Source organism: Schistosoma mansoni, chromosome 1, assembly GCF_000237925.1.
Source record: "Schistosoma mansoni strain Puerto Rico chromosome 1, complete genome".
NCBI lineage: Eukaryota > Metazoa > Platyhelminthes > Trematoda > Strigeidida > Schistosomatidae > Schistosoma > Schistosoma mansoni.
The window spans coordinates 40,820,669-40,844,412 of NC_031495.1; the positions used below are offsets into that span (position 1 = coordinate 40,820,669).

At 34.0% G+C, this 23,744-nt stretch overlaps 1 protein-coding gene across 1 annotated transcript in view; it reads right to left on the reverse strand.

The window, feature by feature from the left end:
• Positions 1-7,858: 7,858 nt before the first annotated feature.
• Positions 7,859-23,744, reverse strand: part of Smp_126600 (hypothetical protein) — a gene marked incomplete at its 5' end in the record, with an annotated part of 81,788 nt that continues 65,902 nt past the window's right edge. The window contains 6 exons of the mRNA XM_018794436.1: positions 7,859-9,569; positions 10,165-10,471; positions 11,279-11,839; positions 14,174-14,256; positions 22,393-22,772; positions 23,644-23,728. Of these exons, the coding sequence (XP_018648849.1) occupies positions 8,965-9,569; positions 10,165-10,471; positions 11,279-11,839; positions 14,174-14,256; positions 22,393-22,772; positions 23,644-23,728 (2,021 nt within the window). The 3' untranslated portion in view covers positions 7,859-8,964. The remainder of the gene's footprint in view (positions 9,570-10,164; positions 10,472-11,278; positions 11,840-14,173; positions 14,257-22,392; positions 22,773-23,643; positions 23,729-23,744) is intronic.

Consider the following 23,744-nt stretch of genomic DNA (forward strand, 5'->3'; position numbering starts at 1 on the left):
TAAACCCAAAGAGTTTGTCGTTGGTAAACACTTTTCTGATAGCTTGCTATGTTTAGCAGAGTCTGGTCGTCTTTCCTTACTATAAAGAGCCAGGAAAATACAATATAGTAATCGTAAAACGAAGTACAATCAAGATCTCGGTTGTATATGAACTTCATCGTTCTTTTCCAACCGCCCTGGAAAATAAAAAAAATAGAACGTCTGAAGGCATGTCGAACTACACTCGTACTTGCGTAGCGACACAAGGTGAGCGGAAAAAAAGTAAATAAACTAATACACTTGCGACAGCGTAAAAACGATTGAAAAAAAATGTTTTTTTTAAAACTGATACGCTTATTAGTGAAAATTTTTTTTTCAAAAAAAATATATAAATGAGCATACTAAATTTTTTTTATGATAAATAATGCAAAGAAAATTCGGGATTAAGTTTGTGTCCTACGTGCAATAGTCGTTTAAATGTTCTGGAAATCTTACTCCTCTTTCAGAACGCGTTGTTTTAAGTTTATTTTCCGACGTTGACGAAGTATCAACGTGTGTCGGCTGTCGTGTGGGTACTACAAGTGTAGGAACCGTGTCGTTCAATTGTACCGAAGGAAAATCGACGTAGATAGGGTTTCTTTCTAAGTACACTGCTTTGAGGCGATCGATACTGATGCTATCGTTCGTGCAGTTCTTATCGACTACATAGTACTTAGGTTCACGTTGAAGAACTTTGAAGGGTCCTTCGTATGCTGGTTCGAGAGGTCGTCGATGTGAGTCTCGACGAACGAAGACATGTGTACTATGTCGTAAGTCAGGTTGAACGAAAACATCAGTTGGTTGCGGTCGAGTGTAAGCAGGTTCAACTGAACGCATTGCGTTTGTAAGCCTGCTCGTGTAAGAGTTTGGATCCATGTTCATTGGAGATGAAGGATCCACGAATTATCCTGGAAGTCGGAGTGTCGTTCCATAAACGAGTCGAGATGCAGTATATCCAATGTCAGCCTTCACTGCATTGCGGATACCTAGTAAGACGAGTGGAAGAGCGTCTGTCCACTGTGAAACGTTTGTAGCTGATAGTGAAGCTTTTAGTTGTCGATGAAAACGTTCTACCAACCCGTTTGCTTGTGGGTGGTAGGCGGTCGTTCGGAAACGAGTGATTCCTAATGATGAGGTCAGACAACGGAAAAGTCCAGGTTCGAACTGTCGTCCGCGGTCTGTAGTGATGGTTGAAGGTCAGCCGAAATTCGCTACCCATCGTTCGATGAAAGCGCGAGCCACAGTTTCAGCAGTAATGTCCTTAATAGGTACTGCTTCTGGTCATCGAGTAAAACGGTCTACACATGTTAAGAGATATGAGTATCCATTTGAATCTGGTAAGGGCCCTACCGAATCCACATGAACATGGTCGAAACGAGAGTCGGGGGTTTTGAAAGAGCCTAAGGTACATTTGTTGTGTCGAATAACCTTAGATTTCTTGCAGCTTACACAGGAGCGTGCCCACTCCCTTGCGTCTTTATTCATACCAAGCCAGCAAAATCGTTCGGCTGTAAGCCTGATTAGTGCACGAACACCTGGATGAGAAAGATTGTGCAACGTATTGAAGACGTTGCGTCGATAATGTTTTGGTACTATTGGACGATCCCTACCTGTAGATGTGTCGCAAAGTAAGGTTTCCTTACCTGTTCCCATCTGTTTGATGCGCAGTTTTAGAGTTGTCGAGGATAACTCGTGTTGAAGATCAGTGCCTTCTTTTTGAAGCTGAGCGAGTTTAAGAAGGTCGATTCCCTGGAAACTGTTCAAGGAACTTATTCGAGATAAAGCGTCTGCGACTACATTGATTACTCCAGAAATTTGTTGTATATCTGAAGTAAACTGCGAAATGTAGTCCAGTTGTCGAGACTCTCGGGGTGAGTACTTATCTGAAGATGAACTTAAAGAGAAGGTAAGAGGTTTGTGATCGGTAAAAAGCGTGAATTCTCTTCCTTCGATGGAATGTTGGAAATGCCGTACAGCACAATTCATAGCTAGGACTTCCCTACCGAAAGTGCTGTACCTAGATTCAGCGTCTAGCAACCGTCTCAAGAAAAATCCTAAAGGTTTCAAAAAGTGGTTAACCCATTGTTGTAAGACTCCTCCGATTGCTGAGTCGGATGCGTCTACGGCGATACTAATGGGCGCTTGAGTGTCCTGATGCGCAAGCAGGGTTGCCTTAGCGATGTGTTCCTTAACTGTGGAGAATGCTTTACGGGCTGTGTCGTCTAAACTAATTGATTTTGCATTTCCACAAAGCTGGTCGGTTAACGGTTTCATAAGGGATGCGCAATTTGGTATGAACCGTCTGTAGAAACTTACGAGGCCGTTAAAAGTGCTTAACTGCTTAATCGTGGTCGGTTCTGGATAATCCAGAATGGCCGCCACTTTGCTTCTAAGGGGTCGGATGCCTTGGGCATCAATAGTGTGTCCTAAGAAGTCTAAAGAGTTTGTTCCGATTTGGCATTCCTGAATGTTTACCGTAATGCCATGTCTTTGGAGTCCCTCGAAAACAATGTCCAGATGCTGGAGATGTGATTCTCTGTCCGGACGTGCTATAAGGCAGTCATCAAAATACGCACGTACGAAGTTGAGACCTCGAGAGACGTCATCTATGAACCTTTGGAAGGTTTGAGCAGCATTTCTTAGGCTGAAAGGCATTCGTAAGAATTCGTAAAGGCCAAAAGGATTGATGATGGCGGTTTTTGGAATGTCGTCAGTTGCCATCGGTATTTGGTTGTGAGCCTTAACTAAGTCGATTTTCGAAAAGACAGTTGTACCTTTCAAGGTAGCTGTCAAATCGTGAATGTCAGGCAACGGGTAACGATCGAGAATGGTTTTAGCATTCAGACGCCGATAATCACCAGTTGGCCGCCAATCATATGCATGGGAGATGACCATGGGCTTTTTGACGGTCGAATTATTCTTAATTCTATCATATGGTCGAATTCGGTTTTAGCTAACCTAAGCTTTTCGGTAGCCAGTTCGGCGTGCTTTTGAGAATACAGGTGGTCCTGTAGTCGAGATGTGGTGTGTAACATTGCTGGTTACACAAGACAATTTCGGTTGTGGTTGATATATCCCGGAGTATTTATCGAATAATGGTTGATATAAGGCGTATATGGCGTGCTTAATTGTGACTGGAGATAATCCGCAATCAGAAAAAGAAGTTACGCAAACAGATAACTTAGTGTTTCCGTCTAATAGCCTTCGTGAGCGTGTGTCGATGAGTAGATTGTGGTATTGTGGCAGGTCTGTACCAATGATTGGCATAGAAACATCTGCAACCACGAGAATCCAGTGAATGGATTTGCGTAAACCCACATTAAGGTAGACGTACTTTTTCCCATATGTGGCGATCGGTTTTCCGTTTGCCGCCTGTAAGCTTAAGACAGATTCGTGAAGCCTGTCGTCAGAATTAGCGGGAAGAACGCTAACTTCTGCGCCGGTGTCGACGAGGTAGCGAACTTTTGTAGTCACATCCGTGACTTATAACAGAAGGCTGTGTTCGCCGGCCACGGTGCCGTTAACGCGTGCCGGCTTGGAAGTTTCCCGAGTTCTTTTTCGTTTCCGTGGATTTGGAGTTCGGATAATTGCGGGGTCTCCTGCAATTTCTGGAAGACTTACCATACTGGTTATGATACCAGCACCAGTCAGGATTATCTGTCTTCCGTGGTCGAGAGACAGATCGCCTACGTGAGACACTTCTACGTGGGGTTTTTGACCGACTACGGTCATTGTGAAACCTAAGATATCGTGTATGCGTGTGACATAGTTCGGCTATGTCAGTCGGGGTCGATTGAGGTTTGTCCTTGACGGAAAAACCTCGGCGCTAGTCAATTTTGTCATTTCTAATATTCGATCGGCAGATGTGACTAGTTCGTCTACGGCGTTGTTTTGGAACGAGACGAGAACTGCCCGCACCTGTTTTGGGAGTTTGGATAAGAAAAGTTGTTTGAATAGGCCTTCATCGAACGTTCGTTGACCTATGACTTCTCTCATCCTTAACAACATGTCTGTCGCGGAACCATGTTGCAGGTCAATATTATTGAGGAGTTGGTCTAACCGTTGTCGGTCGGTTAGATCTCCACGTCTCAGAATCGATCGTTTTAACGTTTCGTAAGGTTCCAAAACATCACTAGTAAACATACTAGGTGTTACGTACCTGTTGAATTCTCGCGGTAAAGCCTTAACTACCGCGAGGAATCGTGAGCGTGAGTCTGTAATGCCGTGGCCGTTAAAGTCGGCTTCTGCGTAGCAGAACCAAGACTCGATATTATTAGGCCAGAAGGGAGTTAATTGAATCGATGACGGGGGAGTAGTCCTGAACTTAAATACTTTAAGTGACTGTTCCGTCATAGTAATATTAAGAACATAATATATTTAATTAAAATATATCCGGAAAAACTCGAGAAAAAAGTATATCACAATACATAAAAACCAAATAAAGAATAACAATGAATAATGATATTCCAAAAAGGAACAGACTCACAGTTTATTGGCTTGGTGTACCAGATCACGTCGGGATCACCACTGAAGATACGACTAGTATTCTGATTTTACAACCTGCTACCAGTAGCACCTTCTATATTCGAATCGTGCCCCACTCAGTTAAAATCAGAAGTCAGACGAGAAGAGGTTGGAAAGATATATTTGATGCGTTATCAATATATCGAGAAGCGTTTGTTCTTAGCTGACTAGTGAATGTAGGAGCTGTGTCCCACACTGAGTCGAAACGTGATCTGGTGCGGATGCATGACCGAAAGCCTCCAGTTAAACAAGTTCACTAAACTAATGTGGTCAGCATTCAATGTCGTACACTTAAAAGCTATTGATTTTGGGGAATTATTTACAGCTACAGTACCAATCTGTAACAAAGAGACTTGGTTCAACCAAAATTATGAGATACGGAGTAAACACAGTGTTCACAACAGCAAGACCAATCACATGAAAAAGACGCTTCTAGGATATATTAGAAGAGGTAGCTCTTTTGCAAAGTGTCACGGCCGTTCAACAGACTCAAGAAGTAATAATCAACCATGATAAACCGGTTCGGCAACAACCAAAGTTTATGACAGAGTAAAATAAACAAACATAATCAGTAAAAGCCAAACATGTCACAGGTATTCGAAGTTTGAAGACGTCTTTTACGTAACACCTTTGTAATCGGGATATACTAACTCAGTCAAATCAGACGTCGGAAATGTAGGGGTTTGAAGATACATTTCAAAAGCCATCGATATGTTGACAAGCGTTTGGTCGAAGCTGGCTAGCAGTTGCAAGGGATGAGTAGTACGGCGTGCCTACTCGTGATCTGGTGCGGATGCATTACCTTCATCTAGGATGTATCCAGTAAAACCTCTAAGAAAAGCTATTCAGTTGAAGTGATGAATTGAGAAGACCAAAAAGTAGGAATGGAAAATAACTGGCTCAACTTGAACTGAACATGAATGAGATATACAGAAATGAAAGCAACTTAGCATCTACAGTAAAACAACGGTCACTGTCTACTGAAATGCATATAATGAGGGATTTGCAAGCACACGCAAACACACACTTAGTAAAAGAATTTTATACTATTATCCTAAAGAGCAGTAGAGAAATTGTAAAACAAAAAGGTACGAATATGTTCCCATAGCAGTTGCAAATTTAGCGCCGAAGTTGATGCTAGATGCGTACCACCACACTCGGCATTGGATACCTCTCTGACATGCTCACGACAACAGGTAAGTGATCACCAATGCCTCCGCAGAAAGGTAATGAGTTATTCAAATATAATTGTTAGTATTATTGTTGTATACGAAGATTAAATTATGGATAACTTCTAAAAAAAATATTTATGGACTATTACTAAACATAAATTCTTATTGTATAACTATTAAGTAACCAGATTATATGTATATTCATGTTCTTTTTATTATAAGATTTCAGTTTACTTATTGACTAGTACTATACGATTTACTATTCATAAGTTATCCCCAACCTATTATTTACAGTATCACACACTCACAGCCATTTTTGGCTTGATCTTTTATAACTGTCATTTCCTATTTTATGGTATAATGAGATCTGATTTGCTTGTTTATAAACTGCATATGCCTGAAATACATGATTCATACAGAAGGTGAGATTGTGTTCTGGACTCATACAGGCGGGGCTAGGCAAGAAGAACCGATGAGGACTCAGAAATTGACTTAAAGCTGCTCGTACTGGTTAACGCGTCATTGATTTGACACAGGTCCATAGACGTACAGGTCGGTGGTTTAATTGGAAGTCTCGTCACGTGATGTTTGACGGGCCATAAGATCATAACAAACATTATTAGCAATAAGTTTGACTATTTCACAATGCATATGGGCAGGACGTCTCCCATTCACTATTACGATGTTTACGGGAATATTTCTGTTTAACATTCATGCACTGTCGTTATTGGCGAAACACTACTAAATAAGATAAGGATTCTAATATTCGTTGTAACAAGTTGGGACACATAGTTACGTAGATTGTGAAAATAACCCGAAAAAGTTCAAACACACGTAAAACCTTTTTGTATTGGCCCGGGAATAAATTTCAAAACAATTTTCTCCCGTCTCTCGGTACTAACCCAAAAATTACACATGAATATGTATACACTTGGAAAAGGTAGAAAATCATAAAATCAATCTACATGATGATGATCAGTTTTTGATATAAATGACGTGAAGCAGTCAAGTCCACACATTTTATCAAGATAAAAGGTACTTTACTGACTGATTGCGTCCCGTTCGAGTCGAAATGTGAAAATATAGGAAACTAGAAACGAAATGGGTTAATCGGGTTAGCAAACAAATAAATCCGGTTCAAACACCAAAAAACGTTGGAAGCACTAAACAATGGAGTAAAAATGACTCATGAACTCGCTAGCCATCAAATTCGAAAATGCTACCTCTAAAGACGGAATGGAAAAACATACTTTCATTGTCATCTATCATGTTCTTCCAACAAGTTGCGAAAGTGCCTTCCATGTGGTGTTTGAGTTAGTAACTCACGTCTATGAATAGCAGGAAGTGTCTTAATATCATTTCCCCCCTTGACAGACAGGTAAAATTTACTAAGAAAATCTACTAATTCTCAACTTTTCATTTTGATATGTTGTATCTTTCATACAATACTTTTACAATTAAGCTTTCCTACTTCCCACATCCTATACTTTAATATTTATGTAACCTTGAATAGTTATCGTTTCAAGTGTTGGTCAACCTTGAATTCTGATAAATGTTCCTAGTTGTCATATATATATATATATATATATATATATCCACCCAGTACCGTTCGCTCCAAATGCCATCGCTTTATCCACTTAGCTACTGAGTCAACATGGCTACTAGCTTGTGCAATGGGGTGAAGTTTAATTCAGCTTTGTATTAGTTAGTTGAATCTTTCCCATTGAACGCATCTATAGAAATTAATCAACGAAAGAAATAATTCTTTCAAATATTTATTAATTTTGCCTTGATTAACAAATCGTAGATCCACTATTAACTCATATTTTTTTGTATTCCAATCGACTGAGTCAATAAATGACTAAATAAACAGAATGAAATATAGATATTGATCATATTAAACCTAAAAAGAAAGATCACTTAAATTAAAATTTATTTCTTATCATCTTTAAGAGTTTAACACTGTTGTATTAGTTCTGTTAAGAAGAAAAAGAATAGATTCCATGATATACAAGGCAACAACAACAAAAAGGCTGATTTGTAAAATAAAAATTTACTTTCGTTTCGTTTTTTGTTTTCAAAAAATCAAACTGGATAAAAATCACAAGAGATTTAATTTCTTTGATATTGTGGGAATAAAAAAAAGGGAAATAAAAGGAAACAGTATATTGATTGTGTCTCTCTTTTACCACTGGTTATTTATTTATTTATTCAATAAATTTGTGTAATTAGGTAAATATGTGAGTGTAATTTATTCTTTAATAGGAAATAAAATTATAACTAACAATGTCAAATGATGAGAGTTAAATACTTGTAATGAAAATAAGTTTAGAATAAAATGAAGATGTTCTGTATTAATGAGTATAGTAGTGGTAGTAGTAGTAGTAGTACTATTATTAGTAGTATAGTGTCACTATTGAAAACAGGATTAGTGTATTTACACACAAATTTATAAAAAGCACACGATCCACGTGTGTACATTGATACATATTATATTCAAACAAAAAGAAAATACGTAAACAGTATAAACAATGAATGTTTCTTTTTAGGTGTATGTATGAATTTTTGCAAAACAGAAACAAGTTGCTAATTATCACGTACACATACAAAAACCTTTTTTTTTCGCGGGTATAATACAATCATGTCTATCTTGTTCTAAATACAAATATTTGGAAGAAATCGAACTATTCAAAAAATGGAAGGCACATAATGTTTAAATAATTGAAACAAAAAAAAAGTAGAATGTTCTTTGAAAAGGAGTAATAAACTAAATTAAATATGATAAAATAAGTACACGCATACATATACAAACAAAAAAGATACACGAGCATACCTGATGCGAAAGCGTTTGTGTATGTACGTGTAAAACATGGTGAAAAAAACGCCAGGAACAATGTCTATTTCAAACAATTGTAGGTGATATATGTATATATAGAGAGAGGATGGGTTAAAGACATAATAAGTTTTGAAAATAAACGGCGTCACAAATGAAATGCATGTTATTCAAAAAAAGTCATACAGCACACATACATACATACATACACACAAAAATATAATCTAGATAGAAAACATATCCGTCTTCCTATTCTGATTATCATTATCATACAACAAAAATGATTTTTTTTATGACGAGGTTAATCAGATGTCTGAAAGGTAATCAACTCATTATTGATAAACTAGATATTAATTTCTTTTTTTTTTGAAAAAGTTCGTGTTTGAGAAAGCATTCGAAGAATATTACCTACTAATCTTAATCATCACTAGAGTCGACATATCCACTTGAAGTGGTTGACTTCTGAGAGTCATTACGACCGATATTTGTTGTTATTGTAGTATTATTGTTAGTAATAATATTTGTTGTTGTTGTTGTAATAATAGTAGGAGGATCAATAGAAGTGGTAATTCCAGACATAAAAATAGCAGGACACGGTGCTACAACATCAATAACATCATTATCAATGAGTAAATCATCGTGTATAGACGATGTCTTATCCAACTGATTGCTTTGATCCAATGAAGCATCATCGAAAATAGAAGCAACACCTACAAATTTAGGAGTTGAAGTGTCTGAAGTGGAAATAGTTCCAGATGATGTTAAGATATCAATATGATTTTCTGATATTTCTTCGACTGTTTCATCGTTATTCACGTGATCATCATCAACATCATCATCAATTTCTTCTTCATAATAATAATCTTCATCTTCATCTGTGGCAGATGGTGCACATCCGCTATCGCGAATAACATTCACTGTTTTTTGTTCTGCATCATTAGATTTTGTGATATGATTTGAGAAATAGTTTTTGGCATTTTCCAACACATCAGACACAAGCTGTGCAGCTACCGAATCCAAATCTTAAAAAAAAGTATATAAAAACAAAGTTCAAATCTTACAAGAAGAGACGATGGTGGCTAGCAGTGGAATTCAAAACGTGCGTGTCGTCCTATTTGGGACTCGTCAACTGGATGTACCTGCATCCCAGAGTTAATGTTCACCACGGGACTCAAACCCAGTACCGTTCGCTCCAAATACCATCGCTTTATCCACTTAGCTACTGAGTCAACATGGCTACTAGCTTGTGAAGTTTAATTCAGCTTTGTATTGGTTAGTTGAATCTTCCCCATTGATGTCTAGGAATACAGTTGATCAGTTTCTTATTGGCATATGTGCATCCTGTGCGGATTGCCTCGACATTGCCTTGAGTCACAAGCATTATAAGCAGAGATGGATGGTGACCATCAGTGAAATCCAGGACATGTGTGCCGTCTTATTTGGGAATGGTCAGCAAACAATACTGGGTTAAGTCCCGTGTAGAGTAAAGAGTATAGATTGGTTAAGAGTTATAAACTGAGGTGAAACATGTGTTCAGTACTTTTTAGTTTCTAACAGCTGTTGGTGACGAGAACCCTCTTTAAAAAAATTCTTTTATAAAAAAATGAACACAAGTACCTTGATCTGAATTGTCTGCAGATAAATCAAATCCACTATGTATTGCATCCGATTGTTCAGTGGAAAGTGTGTCCAACCTTAACGTGTCAGTTGTTTGTGAACAAGACAAATCGATGATAGAATTCGCCAATGTTCTAACTTCTTCATCTTCAACTTCTTCGGTGCTCCCACTGACCGGACATTCAATATCACCAGCTTTAGTCCAATGAATTTGAGAATCGATTTGAATAGATGGTCTTGATAAACTTTTTCTTGAATTACTAGATTCTTTTAATAAATTATTCGGCGATAGGTCTTGATGAGTTAACTATAGAAAAAAAATAAAAATTTAAGTAAACTAGAAATTAACTTGATCAGGATAAAAAATCTAACTTTAAGACGAAGTTAATACGTATATATTCCTTAATGAAAAATAAGGTATCGTGAAGAGAAAAGTGATAAATCAGAAACAAAAATATGACATCCGTGTCTATAGCTAGCTAATGATATTCAAAAATTATCCAACAATAAATTCGAAAAAGATGCTCTCCAGGTACAAAATGAAAAAAAAGAATTTCGAAAAACGAAGTAATAACCAACCCATACACTGTACTTTAGTGGAAAAATACACTGTAGTTATCTTTTTTAAGCAACTTTAACATTTCTAAGAATTCATTATACATTTACGTTTTCACTAACTTAATTGAAGACTTGGGGCAGTCATGATGAAGGATAATAGTACTAAAATATAAGAAGAAAACAGTAATGAGCCTCATGCTTCCCTGAGATCGTAAGTTTCACCTACGATAAAATGATTCAGTTCAAGATTTCTTCAGTCCAAGAGATTTCTTGAAATTAAACTTTATGGTATGAACTAAAAACTATTATTCTGGCTTTGAGACGTTTGATTTTTACTACAGTTACACTAACTACTAATGAGTAGTTTAAGATTATAAAGTGAAATATACGGAATTTTCAACGTACTATATCTAATGTGTAAGCGGCAAACGCGAAATAGTCTTAATTTTAACAAACACACCTTAAGCTTAACTCATAGTTATACAGAGCAGACAATGGTGCTACATCATTATAAACGTGTCTCAAATGTTAAACACGAAGTTAATAAACAACATACCTTGCACAAACACATGACAGATTTTGCAAATACTGGAGCCATTGTAATCAATTCCTTATTCAATAAGTTATCAAAGAAAGTGAAATCTAAATTTGAAACAGGACCTGCTTCAGACTTCCTTGATCGGCGTTTAGATTTTCGCTTGTCTTGAATCTCGATACGACTACGTTCACTATCTGAACCGACTAGGTTTGGTGAAGATTGTATAGCTTTGGAGTCATCTGGTAGAGCATCGATAACATTAAACCGAGATCTTTCTGATTCAGTACTACCAATTACTCTATTCCTTCCAACATTTAGTACAGGATTCCGGCTAAGTGACTCCAGATAACCTTCTGTCCATGACAATGAGCTTTGCCTTTTCTTCTGCCGCATTAATATTTCGAGCTCTTGATGATCTTTATCGTTTATAGATTCAAGATGATCTTGTATTTGATTTAGAAAAGATGTTGAAGGTTGTGGAGCAAGAGTTCGAGTTATTAAATTGTAACATTTTGCGAAATACTTTATCTGGAACAATAGGATTTTTCCAGGATTCAAGATATCATCCACGTCATCGCTCTATGAACCAAAAGTTAGATGGAATGAATGCAAAGAAAATAAACAGTGTTTGAAACAACTTTGAGAAGTACGTTTTATTGTATAATGATTACAACTGAACTGTTAAGTGATGTCAGACTCATTCTTAAGAATGGAGATTAAATAAAATAAAATTTCGTATAAAAATTGGCTTGCTAAAGTTCTTGCACTAATTAAAAGACAAATATAGGTGAATAAGATATTTTATTAGGAGTAAGGTAAAGGTTTGAGTGGATCATCAGCTCACGAAAATAATTTGATAGATGTAATTCAAAGTGATGGGTGTCCTTTGACCACTTACACAATATTGAACAGAATTACCACTAAAGATTATGATCACTTTCTTTTCGTGAATTCCTTAGCGTAATAATCTTACCAAATTTTCATATTGGTGAACAACGTGAAAATCTAGCACAAATGTGCATCATTTTGAGTTTCCACATTATATAATCAAACCAAGAGGGAATCATGAAGATGAATATCGTAGTAGAATTAATAGTAGTACAAGTGGTAGTAAAAAGAGAAGACCTAAAGATGTAAATTTATCTAGTAAAAGTATTACATGATTCCGAGACTCAGGGCATAAGGGTAAAAAAGCGAATGCATTTGGGCCATCCTTGAGAGATCCTGAGCCATATCGCACAATGTATCAAGATATTGAAAGTCCCATAGAATTCAAACAGATATTCTAAATCGGCAAATATGAATCAGATGAATAGTCAGTAACTTCAGCGACTGTCAGTCAAAGCCGAAGGAGGACCTACGACATGTGTATATTGGTTCAAGTTACCAGACCTCATTCGTACAGCAAAATGAAATCGCCAGAAAAAATCACAGAGTAGTAGAGGCAATAACAGTATTAGTGGTAATCGAAAAGATTATGCATCCAGGATACGAGTCGACTAAATGTAAATTAGTAAAATAGACTTCAAAAATTTATGGGAAGACAGGGAGTGAATGCAACTGCACTATTGTGAACGATTCTGAGTCATATCATTCATATCATAACGATAATCATAAGGACCACAACTATGTAGTTGGCATCCACCTACAAGGCTCTGAGTCGAAGAAACAGTGTCCTTGTGTGTTGGTTTAGCTGTCCATAGTTTTCTCTCAACATATTCCTACACAGGATATCATCGCACGTCAAGGTAGTTAGTGTATGAGCACAAGTAATACAGGTTTTAACCATCTTGTGGCGTAGGCTACTTATATCCGCATAAGTAGTATATAACGATAGTCAGGAATAAAATGTATTTCAGTCGAAGGTCAAGAAGGAAAGAACAGAAACGGAAAGCATTTGGTATGAAAATGCAGGAACAATCAAGTCCGAGACAATTGATTGATATTCTGCAAATGAAGTATTTACTGTATGATTCTCAGATTTTACTAAGACGTTCTGTAATTTTGAGTTCAAATACCTTCGATTGTCCCCATTGGTGTTTTTGTTCACAACAATCTCAGTCAATAAAGATTCCCTACATCGTCAATGGATTTGTAATCGTTACCTAGTACTCTGTGTCTGACCCCAAAATCGCTTACTCGATGGTCCCAAAATATAAGAGCAATGCTTTGATGGTATCTATGATCTGATATTAGTAGCCTAAGTTAGCAAAATCCCACTACGTTTTATAAATAAGCAAATGCAAATATTGTAGTCAGAGATCAACGACTAGCTAACTTCTATGTATTATTTTTTGCAACACACAGAAAACGATTGAAATATTCATTAAGATGTTACTGTATTGAACGAGAAATTAGGTACGGACAACCAAATATTTTTGAACACGAAATTACAGAATCTCTTAGTAAAATCTGAGAAACATACAGTAAATACTTCATTTGCAAAATGTTAATCGATTGTCTCAAACTTGACTGTCCCTTCGTTTCCAGACCAATCACTCTCTGTTCTCCTTCTCTTCTCTTCGATCTTCTCAACTTTCGGCCGCCAGACATTCCAATTTCGATCAGTGATTCATACAACTTATATCTGTCGACATTAGTGGCACACACAGCACCACTTAGAAATTTTAGCAAACGTGGTGTCAGTAATTGGAACCAGTGACTGAAAAATTCACATGTCAGTCAACTATCAAGAGTAGTTAGTGTAAAAGATTCTATTGATGGGTTTGAGGAAAACAATCCTAACCTCAATATCAATCATTTATTTATATGTAATCAACTATGTTCACACTTTTTCTTAAAAAAAACAATCATATGTACATAGAAACATAGAAACATGTAACCACATATAAACGTTTATATAATGAGAATTATCAAAAGAAAAACTTTAATAGTTTCAACGATATGGTTTACCTCATTCATTGCATTGGCTAATTCTTCTTTAGATATATTATATTTTTCACAGATAATTTGTCGTGTTTGTCCTAATAGTTCATCTTGAAAGAAAAGAATCGTTTAACAAAACAAAGGAAAAAAAGTCAATTATTGAACTTGAAAATAATTGAATCATGAATGTCAACTACAGTTTTATCTATTAAAAAGATGACAAATAAGTCCGTTTGAAAGTTTCAAATTTCAATATAATTATTCTTCAAAAAACAAAAACAACAGAAAACATGTATTAAGATAATTTAATGATGAAGGATGACAGTGAATTCAAAGTTCAAGTTTGATCACATTTATGGTAGAATCACTGATCCAATATTTTTTTTTAATATTTTTTATTTGGAAGAAAATAAATAAAATTCATTTGAAAACAGGACAAGAAAAATAACAACGATGACAGTGATAATTGGATTTGTTTATATTACACATTTGACATTTACCGATTTCGTTAGTTAAATTAGTCAATCAATCATCATAATTATGACACAGATTATAATTAAATGAAGGAAGAAAGAGTAGTTTATGGATATATATATATATATATATATATATATATATATATATATATATATATAGTTAAGTTTCTTGTAAAACTTATACTTTTTCTAAACACTAACTGGTATCAATTTAGGAATATGACAGAAGGACATGAAAATAATAGAAACCTCATTATATGAAGATTTTCAATGATTTGAATGTAGTTTTAATCGAGAACTGTTAGAGAACTACATCTGAATACATACATAAACTAGGAGTGTATACACAATTAAACGAGATATAACATAATAAAGACAGAATATCATTAGAATATTGAAGAAGATAATTTACATTGTGTTCACCATGAAACATTAATGATCACCGTACTCTACGTTCACTATCTACCTATCTATCTATCTGTCTACTTATGTCACTAAGTCTTATTTTCACATATTATTAAAAAAAAACATGTGAATAAAAAGATTAAAAATGTACATTTTGATTTTACCCTAATTACAGTGTTGTTATTTGATGAAGTTGCAATTTTATGTGTGTGTACTCAATATGAATTACCTGCCAATTTGACAATAATTCATCGTATTTATAAATTTACATTGATTATTATACGTCTTTCCATCGCTTATTAATGGCACATACATGAATGATGATGGCGATGATGATTATAGTTTAAAATTACTGTTACAATTAAAACTCAAATAAATAAACAAAATTGGTCTACGTCATTGATGGTTATGGTAATGATGATAATCAATTATGAATGTAAATAATAAATGTTAAAAGATTAGATATCTTCATTCTATTACAAATACAAAGACACACATACACATACAAAACAATACATATTACTGGTTGACAAAAATTGATCGTAAAACATGATAACTTGAAAGGTATCTGGTGTTGGTCAGGATATTGTAAGTTTTGACAACAAGCAAAGATAACGCTCAAAGTCAAAAGACCAATCTAGTTAGTGTACATGAGCAAAAGTTGATTGTTTTCTGAATTCGTTAGGATTAGGAACCCCAATATCAGTGTAACAATACAAATGTGACTCGATAAATTGATCAATGTAACATGTATTGCTTTTTTATTAGAAAGAATGTACTTCATTTCTGATCGACATAACTAATTAAGAACATATCTTTAATTATATGATTAGCTATGAAGTCAATATCAAACAGTTTTCATTGCAGAGTTACACGGTAATCTCTCTGATAAAAAATTACCATTTCTTATAGTGCAGAAAGTGAAGTGTATATTAAATAGGAATGAATTCCTCTCTATCTCTTCCATTTTAAAAGATTTTATCTATCTATTTATTTATTCATTCCTTTATTAATTCGCTTTGATTCCAACTTATCAGTTTGTATCGTTTAATATTAAGTCTTATTTATATTAAATAACATAAGCAGATTTCAATTCTATAAACAATTAGTATATGAGTTTTATGCTAATGAATCAGTTAACTATCACTTTATAACTAGGTCAGATAAGCATAAATTATTTGTTTATAAGGTACATTTATGTGTATGACATAAAATACTACTGAAATAACCTTTAAAACGCATACCTATAACGTATTCGCAACTTCAAATACTAATCGATAGACTTCAATTAGTAGGCAGTAATTTTATTTATCCCTCATTAGATAATAAGTGTCATGAATAAGTGCTTCATAAAATAGGAGGTGAATAGAGACAACTATTAATTTAGGGTAATACTGAAGTATCACAACTAGCAATGAAAATTGACTTAATGAGTTGATCTTACTAATAACACAAATGAACACAGAAATCACATTTCAGTAATTCTTATTTTATGGGAATATGTAACAGAATTCCGTACTACAATTTTGAATAGAATAAAATTAAGTTGGAAAAAAGTTCGAGATGGGAAGAGAGTGAATGTTAATAACGTATATACACAGGAGGATCGAACTGAGGATCTTGATTTCTCGAATTAACTTCAAACTAATCAGTGGCAGTTCTGTAGTACATATTTTAATGTTTATTCATTTGTGAAACGTATACATATATCATAAAATATCACTGGTGGAACTTATTTCGCTCTTGAAATAAATGAAACTGACCAACCAAAACCTTTTACTACAAATGACCTCGTCCAATCTCCATTAATCAAATATGAGAAAAGTATTTTAACTATGCATGATCTGAATAAATTTATAGGCATGTTAAAGTCACGTTTGCTGAATACCTAGCTGAAAATGATATTGCTCGAAAAAAAATTCCTTGACTCAACCAATGTGTAGATAGGTAATTCTTAGTATTATATAAACGTTATCTGCAACATAGTGAAGAAGTGAACTTTAGTAATGTGTGTAATAATAACAATAGTAATAATAATAGTAAAGTCATAGTGAGTCATACTAATAAAACTCAATCATAATGATACAATAATGTCGGATATGTATGATTTTAAAAACACTTTCATGTAGATTATCATTATGACTACTTTACGGAATCATAATTTCATTATTGTAAATTATTACTTTCTCACATGAACCCCTATCACAATAACCACATGGTTAAAATGTTTTCATACCACTGCTTACAGTAAATAAATATGTGTGCAACTGTATTATTTAAAGCAGAAGAAATGATTGTTTTTATGTTTTCTTAGATAACTTGATTAATGTATAAAGACCAACCGTTGCATAATATATTGCGCAACTTTATAGTTAACCATCCCCATTCCCACCACTTATCATTAAAATGAAGTGAAGAAGTAAACCGAATTGGTCGTCATCGGCGTCATTATTACCATTAGTTCTTACTTTATGTTGATAATTTTCTGAATGAAAACTATTATTTTGTAAAAGCAACAGACAGAGATTGTTGGTAAGAAAAGAAATCAAAGTGAGAAAGCATTGTGTACACTTATAAAAATATATAAATGGGTATAAACATAGACGCTAGTGAATATGACACAAACAAGTGTTTATATTCGATTAGAATATTAGCAAAAGTTAATTTTATTTCGCCACATTTAAAAAAAATAAAAATGATTCTAAAATAAACAAAACTATTTACTTTGATGAAAGATGTATAACTCTATTTAAAATGTGAATAAATGAAAGAAACAAGTGAAATCCAAGAAGTTTAAAATTGTTTTAATTAAGAAAAAAATTAATAATTAGTTTTTAGTTGACCAGTTAGCAGAAAATCGGTAGTACTTTGTATCGTTGTTTTTTCAGTTTCGAACTAGTTCGACCTATAAAGCGGGTCGGAATACTGCTTTATATACATAGATTTGAATGACTAGGTATTATTACGATATCGTACATAAAAAATGTGACTGTCTCTTCGAAATGGTTGTTAAATTGTACATCTAGATAAATTTCGCGCTACTTACTGTCGATTCAGTATCGTAAATGTTACAAGAAAAAGAGAGAGCATGTTTATGGATAATTCATTTGTGATGTGTAGTAAGGTGTATTCTGCAGATATTTCTTTCAAGAAACTGTTTCGCTAGTCTTAATGCTAAATGGTATAATGAAGTGTTGGAGTTGTTGTGACCTCTGAGCTGGGTAAACTGGTTATAAAGCTTCCATTGTTCTTATGAGCTACAAATTATCTCAAAAAGGGATACTGAATTCTTAAAATTTATATTGACCATAGTCATTAGGAATCTTTTAAGGTGTTTTCACCATTTTAACTGTCTAGTTAATTCTATCCTATTGAACGATATGATTGAAATTAGCAGTAAGCCGAACGAAGCTAATGTGCTTCCATTACAACTGAGCATATTCAGAAAAAGTTATTGAAATAGTGAAATACAAGTTAGCTACAACTTCTGCTGAGTCGATTGATCCGAAGAGATTTTTAAGGAAATATTGTGATTAATGTTATCTGCAAAAATACCGATGCTCTAGTGAGAAGTTATGAACTGTGAGATACATCAGAATTATATACTTTGTTATTGTAACTAAACGTTCCGTTAATAATAAGGATTAAACTCAGTTGATGTCCCTAACGATTCAAAGTATGGTTAAAGATAACTTTAGTTATGTAATTTATCTAAACTTTTTGATAAAGAAATTATCGATAATGGTTTTACTATGGAATATGAAATCCAATACCCATTCTACCCTTAAAATGTTGACAGTACTGAAAATAATTTTACCAAAGAGAGCCTTGAAGTAAGTAGTAACTTAGCTTTCGGCCGATAAATCTCAAACGATGTAAGGCAGTATCTCGTGTATTTATGATACGGTTAAACATATATCTGTAAGAGAAAATTTGGAAGAGTATGAAGTATTTGAGATATACTTCATCAATCACTGAGTACTGAAAAATGTAATATTGTCTAGACCTCCGTGTTACTATTATACTAACAAATTACCCAGTTCCTAAAGTACGGTGATACTTACTATTATTTTCCTACTAATTTAGCTTGAATAGTATACGACATAAAGTTGAAAATATGCTGGATTCATCATGTTCTACAAACATGCTTCTTCCTGCACTTAATTTTACAAAGAAAATAAAGTACATAAAACTTAAATCTGATGTGTGTGACAGCTTGTGATGTTCTAACTGAAGTGGGTAGCTAAACTGAAACGTAGTGATAGAAAGTCAAGTGCTTTAACTATCAAGTCAAACGCTATGGTAAAATACGTATATCTTGTACAGATCTAGGTACTGTTGACTATTATATATATATTATTGAATTAGTGTATATTCAAACAAATATATATCAATGCACAAATTAACTATGTTAATTTATCTTGGTACAGTTATCTAACTATTTAAATAAATATTATGAACAAATCTATGCACTAATAACAACAAGATAAGTCGGTTAATGAACAAACCAAAACGGAAATAATAATCCAAATAAAAAAATATCAACAAACTGTGTAATCGCTTTAATGTATACTGATAAACTGATGAACTTTTTTTATTCAGTTATTTGTAAAGATTGAGTTGGATAGTATTAATGACAATAGTTTGAATTATTGTAATTATATTATAACGATTATTATTTTTCGATAAGACTTGTTAAAATAATTTTACAGTTTTCATAGTAATTTAGTTTACTTACAATAATTAAGAATTCACTCTACAAACGACGAAAACGGTGGAAAATAAAAGTTATTGACTATTTAAAAGTGTAGAGTACCATCAACTAGTGATGTAATAAACTGGGATAACAAACACATAGAACGTTTAGATCAACAAATCAAAAGTAGAACGGAAAACTTTAGTCAGTTGAAGCGGTCTGAATCATTAGGCGAATTCAACAAAACATGTGTTTTCTAAAAGCACTCTTATCCCATTATGTTAATGTTTAGGTGTTTGTTGTAATACTACATGCCGTTTCCTGTATTTGATACACTTTTGTATTCGCTTTTCATTTCAAAATGATACTACTGTTTACTACTTACACTTATTAACTTATAATTCCAATCGAAACCATCTTATGTAAAAAAGTAATCGTCCATACTTTTTAAAATCAATTTTTACTGGATTACTGTTTGTCTAGTATAATTTAAGTTTATCGTTTTCGATTTATTCCATTAGCATAAGAAAAATTTATTTAGTTGATGTGGATCAAAATCATGAGACCTAAAGTAAATATTATTATTTTCCTAAAAAAACCCATTTATTAGGTTGACAAACTGATGATTGTTTCAAGTTTCAGTGGTTGGCGAGCTAAGAAACAGTTACTCAACTATGGCATTAAATATTCACCGTGTTACAGATCACTAATTAGTCTACGTTCTTCGAGTGTAAAGTCAGTAGTTTGGTTCCATGTAGAAGGATGAATACGCTCTGTTGAAGAGTTTGAAGTAACGAAAGGAATAGGTGTCCAGTGCTTCTTGGTTTTAGATGGAATTTTATTCACTGAGCTGGGTGGTTTCGTTGTGGAGCTTTTATTGTTCTTCTGGACAACATCATCAGCACAAACTTCAGGTAGAAGTGGCGTCCGAATTTCTCCACATATGACTAACAGCTTGTTCTGTAGACCTCGATCTTGATTTCTAATGACCTCCTAGCTGATGTCAGCCCGTAATAGAGAATATTTTTTAAAATAATTCATTTCACTCTACAGGCAAGACTTTAGTTCGTCTTGTTTAGATTGAATGATGGAACCAAGTGTGTCGAACAATATCTACATATAAAATATTTAAGGGTTTTTTAAAAAATCAAACACCAGTTGACAGATTGTAACAATCATTGATTACTGTCAGTTTTTGAGAGTAGCAGAGCACCTAGCTAAAAGGTTTGGTGGCATGATTTCCCGAAATTTATTTATCTATTTTTTTATTGTACAATCAATTATTTAACTTTTTGTAGCAGAGTTGTATGGCTTAAAACAAGCGTGGTTTAGTCAAAACGGAATATGTACCAACTACAGAACCCGTAAATCCAAAATGATTATTTAACATGTTTAATCATAGACAAGTAAAAAAAAAAGAAAATTGCTGTAGCTTCGTACAATGTGTTGCAAGATATTGAAGAAGAGAAATATGCAAAACATTCATTTAGTAAACAAAAAAAATCTCGAAATATTTCCAGTAAAGGGGGAAAAACGTTGTTCAAGGTAATCATCAAAGGGTCAAGAACCAAAGTCTAAAATTAGTTTTCTCAATGTTATGATAATTAATTATTTTCAGAGTTTATTATTTCTAACTAGTATATTCACATATTTCCTGGTAGTTTTCAAAAAGGCTTAACCTAAACGAAAGAGCTTCCAGAAATCGAGACAAACTTAATCATTCTGTATGGTGAGGTTAGACATCGATGATATGGAATGATAGTCACACCAGGTAGCAAATCGACGAAATTGTGTCATACTGAATAACAGATTTGGAGAACGTCAATTAGATTCATTAAGAACCGTTAGGTACTGTCATGTAAAGATTCTCAAACTGTGGTAAAATGGCAATCTAGTGTTCCTAGGTATTTTGTGGTTCTCTGGTTGATGGTAAATTTGTATTAAGGACTATTTCATATAAATCATCTACGTATTTAAAACAAACGACTAAAAACTAGAATAATCAGTCAATGCTTTATCCTGTTCCCGAATTGAGTAAGAATTGTGATACTTTACAACTATTCAGTATGAGCTGATATAAATCAGATCGAATATAGAGAAAGCTTGAAATCATTTGTTGGTGCATGCCAAATATTGATAACATAAGACATTAAGCTTTTTCGGGGATATAGGTTCTTCGTGGAGAAATCAACTGATAAAACAGACTCGTCGATTCATTGAGTATAAAACCCAAAGCTTTTTGAAGACTTATTCGAAGATTGAAAAGTAGTGAGATCAATGCTGCCTACTGGCGTTCTAAGTAAATTTGGATAGTGCTGAGGATTAAATGTGGTGTTGATCCTCTGAGAAACTAAGTGGTCACATATTATGACATACTGTCGTAAGGTGTGATGATGTATATGTAAAAACCACTACAGTAATCTTAGTTAGTTGAAGTTTATAACCTGATCGAATGGTATAGTGACTATGTTTAAAATCAAAATAAATTGTACGGTAGTTTCAACATACTAGACTAATATTCAGAATCGGAGATGATTTATAGATCTGGATATTAGTATGGTGCATTGACAACAGACAACTCAAAAGTAACATTGATATAATACTGGAATTAATTAAAAGTAATAATGGATGTCAGCCAAATTCTATTTTTATAAAATAGATAAACTTACTCATAGCAGTTTGTAATTTATCAACAAATACAGTGGATTCCTCTCCGGAAGAAATTAGATCAAAGCTATTAATATCTGATGGGTAGGTAGTTTTATCATTCTTTGTAGTAGTTGATGATGTAGTAGGAAGTTTACCGAATGAAGTTTTCAAATCTTGAGTTGATGGTTGAGGAGTAATAACTGAAACTTCATCAGCTGTAGGTGTGTTACCTGAGGTTTTAGAAATAAGCGATTCAGAAGTTATACCGATCGTCGGCCGATTTTGAGTAGATGACGATGGTGATGAAGAGGCGGCAGCGGCAGAAGCACTTGGTTTCAACACACGTTGTCGATCAATACTTTGTGTAGTCACACTATTTTCTTGAATATAAGCTGACCAACTGATAATGTTTTGATAGATAAAACACAGAAACATATGGCACATATAGATATTTTATTAGAAAAGACAACTTCGAAACTTTCTCACTAATAGAATTAGTAATAAAACATGGACAAGAAAAACTAGGTGTTAGTAAACACGTTGGATCCTAACTGGTAGTGGGGTCCAAGACGATTATTTTGCCCTATTAGGGACTCCGTCAGTTGAGAGTACCTGTATCACAGTTTTGGTCTTTATCGGAATAGAAAACGTATTACACATATTTTGCAGATTTATTCAGAGAAACGTTTGCGTTCAGCTTTCTGTACATCTTGGTACTCTTTAAATAGAAAAATATTAGTTAAATATTGAGGGAAATAGTATTCCTATGAAATCGTGAACACAAACTACTTAGCGCTATCAACCTTCAGGCAAGCCAATATTGATTTTTTTTATGATATTTGCTTGCATATAAACTCAATAGTCTCGATAAGTAGTACGTTAGTAAACAAAGATACTACATCCAGTGAGAACATATTTTTCATGCTAACATTCATACTTTCCACTTTGGAAGTGTAGTCGAAAACATCTTTTACACTCATTCCAACAAGTGATTAGTGCAAAGGTTCTAAGATTCGCACTAGCCACTTTGCAGTTTTGTGGTAAGGAGAACTGTTCATATCAAGAACTAGGCGCAGAGGAAAACCTGGTTTATGTAATTTTAGAATATGTACATAAACGTTTCCAAATAATATTCAGTATCTATAGACAGTAAACAAACTGATATCAATGAATAAGAGATGGGTATTGGAGATGTTTCAAATTTCATCATTTTCAAGTATCGATTGAACTACATCAAAACAAAAGTAACAACAAAAAAAGCAACAACTAACTTTTGCCTTTCATCTTCTTTTGAAAACAATAACCGGATCAAAACTGTTTGCTTCATAAAGACAATATTTAATAGATGATCACCACCTATATGTTTGTATGC